General features: G+C 47.1%; 1 protein-coding gene across 3 annotated transcripts; it reads left to right on the plus strand.

The window, feature by feature from the left end:
• The first annotated feature begins 815 nt into the window (after positions 1-815).
• GP1BB (glycoprotein Ib platelet subunit beta) lies at positions 816-6,844 on the plus strand. Of its 3 annotated transcripts, XM_087913357.1 has the most exons (3): positions 816-1,092; positions 3,158-3,367; positions 4,708-6,844. In XM_087913357.1, the coding sequence occupies exon 3, from the start codon at positions 4,789-4,791 to the stop codon at positions 5,392-5,394; it is 606 nt and encodes a 201-aa protein (XP_087769483.1). In that variant the 5' UTR covers positions 816-1,092; positions 3,158-3,367; positions 4,708-4,788; the 3' UTR covers positions 5,395-6,844. The 3 variants fall into 3 exon arrangements, with proteins under 3 accessions (XP_087769483.1, XP_087769484.1, XP_087769485.1); XM_087913358.1 differs by lacking the exon at positions 816-1,092 and having other exon boundaries at positions 2,688-3,371; positions 4,713-6,844; XM_087913359.1 differs by lacking the exon at positions 816-1,092 and having other exon boundaries at positions 2,688-3,367; positions 4,713-6,844.
• Positions 6,845-7,331: the final 487 nt, after the last annotated feature.

The following is a 7,331-nucleotide window of genomic DNA, read 5'->3' on the forward strand; positions in this document are numbered from 1 at the left end:
GTGCACCATGGATGGATGGATGGATGGGAAGGGAAGGGAAGGGAAGGGAGGGAGGGACGAAGGAAGGAAGGAAGGAAGGAAGGAAGGAAGGAAGGAAGGAAGGAAGGAAGGAAGGAAGGAAGGAAGGAAGGAAGATAGCAATAGCAATACCCCTTAGACTTGTATACCGCTTCTCAGAACTTTACAGCCCCCTCTAAGTGGTTTTACAGAGTGCCCCCCAACAATCTGGCTCCTCATTTTACCCACCTCGGAAGGATGGAAGGCTGTGTCGACCTTGAGATGGTCAGGATCGAACTCCCGGCTGTGGGCAGAATTAGCCTGCCATACTGCATTCTAACCACTAGGCCACCACAGCTCTTATAGGGGCCAGTTATCATTTTCATGGCATGTTTTGTCACAGGACGTGGCCCGTTTTTGCTCTTCCTCCCGGGCAGATTCTAATCGGGGCTCTCAGCTCCTGGGCGTCTACGAGAGGAAGCGTTTGGCTGTTGTGGCCAGAACGTTTTTCCCATCTGGTGACAACACATTGTGAATGTGTCCTTTTCTGGTTTTGAGGTTGGTCATTGAAGGGGATGCTGTTTCACATTGGCGGGGAGTGTCTCTACACTTCACTTAAGAGGACATCATAACAGAAGAATTGGAAGGGACCTTGGAGGTCTTCTAGTCCAACCCTCCCTGCTCAAGCAGGAGATCCTATACTAGTCCAGACAAATGGTTGTCCAATCTCTTCTTGAAGGCCTCCAGTGATGGAGCATCTACAACTTCTGGAGACAAGCCTTTCTGCTGATGGACAAGGACTTTCTCACTGTCTGGAAATGTCTCCTTATTTATTCATTGGATTAGTTGGTTTCCACCCATCCTGTATTTCAGGAGGTCCAGGGGTTTCCTTCTGCTATTTTTTCCCCCCCGTTGAATGACAACCCTATGAATGGGGGAAGAACTCACCCCAAGTTCCCCAGGAATCTTTTGTGGTTGAGGATGGTTGGAACTTGGGTTTCTCCATCCTTGTCCACCTTCACCAACACCTCACACTGGTTCTTGGGCTGAGACGGGAACTACCCTGTTTCCCCGAAAATACGACCTACCCTGAAAGTAAGTCCTAGCTTGATTTTTACATGTGCGCCCAATATAAGCCCTACCCCCCAAATAAGCCCTAATTAAGATCCTGCCCACTCCACAGATAAAAATTAAGCTAGGCTGAGGATGAGGAGGTGGAGCTGCCCTACTACTTACCTTTGGACAGTTGTAGCCAGGCCTTGTACACCTTGACACCTGCCTTGCCGGCCCATTTCTTCTGCAACTGGCAAGGCTTTCCTGAAGGCCTCTGGAGCTAATAACAAAGTTCTGGATCGATCCAGAGCTCTGTGGTTGGCTGCAGAGACCTTCAGGAAGCCTTGCCAGCCGCAGAAGAAGTAGTTCCTGAAAGCCTTTGATGACGAAAAGGAGGCTGGGGGCGATGCACACAAGTGCATCAGTCAGTGGGTGTCCCCCCCCCCCCGAAAATAAGACCTGGTGCCTTTTTGGGTGGCAAAAACAATCATCAGACAGGGTCTTATTTTGGGGGAAACACAGTATCTCCCATCATTATCCAGAGAACTTCCATGCTCGAAGGAGAACCAGAACCTGGGTCTTCTCCTGGTCCAGCACCTTCTCTTACTGGACCACCTGGCTCTTGCCTTCAAAATAAGGGACTGACCCAAAGTTCTCCCCCTATAGGGTTGACCAACTGGATCCTCCTTTCCTAGTCCAGCCCCTTCATCCCTGGAGTATTGAACCTCTTGGGATGAAAGGGAGAAACTATTTGAAGTCCCCCCAGGAAGACTTTAGATTGGACGGTGGACCAGAACCTCAATCCCTTCATTCTTAGTTCAGCGGCTTCACCGCTGAACCATTCTGCCTCCTGGGCCGAGAAGGAGGAACTGGCCCCGTATCTCCCTGGGAAATTATATGGCAGTGGTCCCCAACCTTTGTGGCTTGGCAGCTCAGCTAGGATGGTGAGGAGAGAAGGAACTGAGCCGTGTGAGTGGTAGGCTAGCACATGCATGCGCAAGCAGCCCTTGCATGACCAGTGGGCCGGCCCACACGCAAACGCCTGCCACTCGTGCAAGTTGAGCTATGTGCATGTATGCACATGTTCTGGCCAGCCACTTGTGGCCCAATTCCGAATAGGCCATGGCACAGTTGGGAACCCCTGTTTTATGGTGAAAGGAGGGGGGTCCAGAACCTTGGGTCTCCCCATTCCTAATCCAGAACCTTCCACCATGGACCATCCTGGCTTTGGGGCTGAGAGAAAGGGACTGGCTCAAAGCATTGGAGAGAACCAACTTCTGGATCTAATGGTGGACTTGAAAATTATTCCTCATCCGGTACTTTCACCACTACACCCCACTGCTTGTTTTTTGTAACTCATACTGAAAGAATTACTAACCCATATACTCTACTGTTAGGTTTATTAATGATTGCTCAAAATCAAGGTTTTGAATTTTTCACCCTTCTCTTCTGCCCAATCTATCTATTGCTCTGGTACTGTCTACCCATCCATTTTGGGGTCTTTGGTTATCTGTAAGATTAAACTCATGAACATCTGGTTAGCATAGAAAGTGTCATTTTAGACTGACCTTTTGAGCTTCCTGGATTCGTTACTAGGGTTTGCCCATCGTACTAAACCACAATGTAAAGAATTGGATAGGAATCAAACACTGTAAACATGGTTTGCAAGCTATAATAGCTGGATATAGCTGGGCGTGATGATTTTAATAAGCAAAGACGTCTATGTCGTGGAAATCTTAGGCGTCTGTGGGCACAGGATCAAACCCTAATATTCTGAAATTTCCACCTGAGATACAGTGGAATTTCCTCCTCAATATTTGCAGAATTGTGTTAGCAAGCCCATGACAATGATGGAACCTTAACCACATTTCCAGAAGCCACTAAACCGGGTTAGTTTGAACCCAGTTAGCACCTTTTAGGGTTGTCTCGTCCTATGCAACTCACCAGGTTGCTCGATGGGTCAATGACCTGCATGCACTTATGAAGTTGTCGAATCAATTCAATCATGAAGAGAGCAAACCAGGACGTTACACAATTCCCGGACTCCATCAATAGGGCTTGTTACAAGTCCAACATTGCTTGCATTCAAGCCTTTTTTTTTTGAAAGGAGACGTTCAAGAAATGTCAGCTTGGGGGGGGGGAAAAATAAAAAGGCCTCATCAGGGATTTCCAGAGGATGACTAAGGAGAACGAGAGTCCGTCTTATCTTGCTGAAACACGCATGGAGGTTATCAACTCTACTTCTGCTGCTGTTGGCTTCTACCAGCCAGTTGTCCTTCACGTCTCATTCCAAAGAGAGACGCTACATAACAGGGAGGTAAGTCCTCAACTGGTTTTTTCTTTCACTTATACAGCAATTTTGCCCACCAGGTCGAATGAGTGGTTTACCTTGACCATTTGAGGAGATCATCAGAAGATCTTCAGCCTGTTAAAGGGAGAAGTATCTTCCCAACTCGGTGTGTCTTTCATTTAGGAGAGGGGGTCTTCAAACTTGACAGCTTTAAGACTTGTGGATTTCAACTCCCAGAATTCCTCCTCCACTCATTTTAGCTCGGGAATTCTGGGAGTTGAAGCCCACAAGTCTTAAAGCTGTCAAGTTTGAAGACCCTTGATTTAGGAGATGCCCAATACTTGAATGTTGCATCTTTGTAAGGCTTTGATCAAGCCATTAATGTACATTGCTCATATAGAACATAGAACATATAGTGTTAGAAGAGACCTTGGAGGTCTTCTAGTCCAACCCCCTGCTTGAGCAGGAGACCCTATACCAGTTCAGACAAGTAGCTGTTGAATCTCTTCTTAAAACCTTCCAGTGATGGGGCACCCACAACTTCTGAAAGCAAGCATTCCACTGGTTAATTGTTCTCATTGATAGGAAATTTATCCTTAGTTCTAGGTTGCTTCTCTCCTTGATTAGTTTCCATCCGTTGCTTCTTGTCCTGCCTTCTGGGGTTTTGCAGAATAGGTTGACCCCCTCTTCTTTGTGGCAACCCCTTAAATATTGGAAGACTGCTATCATGTCTCCCCTGGCCCTTCTCTTTGTTGGGTTGTGTTTGTTAAACTTTGCTAGACTATCATTGACCAGCTGTAAACCAATTGTCTAATGTAAATCGATTCAAATAGTCTTGAGGAAGAAGTTGCAAGGGAAGGCGTTTTCCCAAAAATAGGATGCCAGAGTTTAGTTCAAAATTAAATTTTATGTTTTACAAGAATTGTATTATTATTAGAGAATAGTACTATTAAGTCTAGATTTAATTAAGATCCATTTTCTGTGGTGGCCTCCAGTGATGGAGCAACCACAACTTCTGAAGGCAAGCCCTTGTAGCGTTTTGGATGAAAGTAAATGCAGGGTGTGCGCGGAGGCTTGGGGAAGGGCAAAAAACGTGCCTTCTAGAAGTTCAGGAAGGCCAGAAAGGGGCCCGTTTCCGGCTTCCAGAGAGCCTCCGGAGCCTGGGGAGGCTGCTTTCGCCCTCCTGGGGGCTCGAGGAAAGCCTCAGGAGTCCGGGGAGGGTGAAAACACCCCCCCGGCTGCCGTGGTGCAGGAGGTCAACTAGACCCACCATGGCCACACCCACTCAGCAATCAGGCGGAGAACCCTTTGCTAAAATTTTTGAAGCCCACCCCTGATTTCTAGCTGACGATTTCTGTAATTTTCAGGGTAGGAAAGAAGACTCCTCTGCGGTGTTCTCATCCTCCGCTCTCTCGTTGAATGATTCCCGGGTCTTTTCAGAGTAGAAGATGAGTCTCATCCGCTTCTTCTTCATCTTTGTCTTGCTCCCTCTCGTCACCCCCGAGTGTCCTGCCCCTTGCCGCTGTGCCGCCAACGTCGTCGACTGCATATCAACCGAACTCACGGATGATGGGATCCCCCTCTCCTTCTCCTCCTCAACCAGCAAGCTCTTTCTCAACAACAACTACCTGACCTTCATTCCCAAAGGCCTCTTCGACAACCTGCCCAACCTCCAGGCGGTTTACCTGCGGGGGAACCCTTGGGAGTGTACCTGCAACATTCTCTACCTCCGCTCCTGGCTGCAGTGGCAAGAAAACCGGACTCTGTATCGCGACGTGGTGTGCTCGGCCCCTGCCCACCTTCAAGGTCGGATTATCACCTACCTATCCGAAGAGGAGATCATCTCCAGCTGCCAGTCCTGGTATTGCGGTGTGGCTCTGGTGGCCCAGATCTGCCTCTTCGTCTTCATCTTGGTGCAGGCCATCTTGCTGCTTCTGGTGGTCTTCTACATCTGCAGGTTCCAGCAGATAGCCATGGAAGCCAGGAGGACAATGGCGGAGCTTTATGAGAACACGGGCCTGTGGGAAAGCGCTCGTAAGGACAGTATTGACTGATGGACCGTGGCAGGGGTGGGCTTGCAAAAGTTTTAGCAAAGGGTTCTCTGTCCGGTTGCTGGGTGGGCGTGGCTTACTTGGCCACCATGGTGGTATGTTTTTGTCCTCGCTGGACTCCAGAGGTTCTCTGGAAGCCAGAAACGGGCCCATTTCCAGCCTTCGCGAACTCCCAGGAAGCCTGTTTTTTGCTCTCCTCAAGTCTCTGTGTGCCCCCTGCCCTTACCTGCATCCAACGCGGGCCATGTGGGGACTCTTAGGAGGGGAGGGGTGGGCGGGGCCACCCAGGAGTGGGATTTGGGGGTTCTCCAAACTGTGCAGAATCTTAGCTAGGGGCTGTCCCGTGAACCCCCAGCAGCCCACCCCTGGTCCGTGGAGATTCTCAATCACCCATGTCATGGTTGTCCCAAAGGTGTCTTTTCAAAGGCAACTGGCCTACTTTCGTTTTTGGTTTCCCCTTGTGAGGACCTTTTGCTTCTCATCCAAGACATTTCTTCAGTTCCAAGGAGGTTCTTCATCCCCTGAAGAAGCTTCTCGGACGAGAAGCGAAATGTCTTCAAGGGAACAAACTAAGAAAGTCCAATTGCCTTTTGAAAAAAAAAAAAAACACCACCTTTGGGGGACAGCATTGATTGATCACCAATCGATAGGTGAATATTGATTGGTATAGCTTCTCCCCCCCACCCACCCAAATGCCTTATTTCTTGGAGAACCTCAGAAGCTCTAGGCAGAATTTGGAAGGTGCTGGCTAGTTTTTTGGTTTTTTTAAAGAAGAAACTTCTGTGCAGAACATTCGGGATGGATAAACATAATTGCGGAACGACAAAATGGAAAAAGCTGCCATTTGCTGGACCCTCATTTGGTACTTAAACTCTGTACAGTCTTCCTATAATTGGAAAAAAAATGGTTTGGGGCTCATATGATTGGACCCCCCTCACGCCAAAGGTTGTCCGATGCCCCCTAAATTATTTATAGGTAGTCCTTGACTTACAACCATTATATTTAGTGGCCATTCAAAGTTACAATGACACTGAAGAAAGTAATTTATAACTGGTCCTCGCAGTTACACCTTCAGCCTTCCCGTGATCATGTAATCAAACCATTAGGGCGTTTGGCAAGTGGCCTGTATTTATGACAGTTGCAGCATCCCAAGGGTCCAAATTTGGGACTTTCTCAGCCATCTTCTGGCCAACAAAGTCAATGGGAGAAGCCCCGTTCTCTTACTGACTGAGTGATTTACTTAATAACTGTCTTGCTTAACAGCAGACATCCTGGTCCCAATTGTAAGTCAAGGGCTGCCTGTGTAATCCTTCCGTGTTGTTGTTCTTTAACTCTGTTAACTGCCATGTGATAACTTATTGTTTTCTTTATTTCCAACATATTAATACGGTCCTTCTTCTTCCCCTCTAATCTGGATTCGTTTTGGTTGATTAAAACCTCAATTTTAACCTCATATGATTGAAATGCGGTTATTAAACCTCTTTAAAAACTTCACAGGTGGTTTTTAAGGGGAAATTGGGGCAACCATTTCTCTGAAATGGTACAGCGTCTCCTGCTTGAGGAGGGGGCTGGACTAGAAGATCTCCGAGGTCCCTTTCAACTCTGTTAATTAGGCAGAGCAGAGAAAGATTATTTGAGCTTCTTTTCAAAAACCTATGGTCCCGTCAAGCTCTTTTTTCTTTCAAACAATGCAGTGAAATTTGTGTTGCTTAAAATCTCTCTCTCTCTCTCTCTCTCTCTCTCTGCCTCTTTTTCAATGTATACCAATTTGACTTTTAAAATATATATATATATATATATATATATATATATATATATATATATATATATTTGAAATCTCAGTTCCAGAAAAGTATTTCCTCCGTCCCCAGAAGGGGGCACTCAAACCCCATTTACACTTTCTTTTCCACACTTTTATTCTTAGGTTACATTTAGCCAAT

Source organism: Pseudonaja textilis, chromosome 15 (genome assembly GCF_049901715.1).
Source record: "Pseudonaja textilis isolate UNSWEBS1 chromosome 15, rPseTex1.2, whole genome shotgun sequence".
NCBI lineage: Eukaryota > Metazoa > Chordata > Lepidosauria > Squamata > Elapidae > Pseudonaja > Pseudonaja textilis.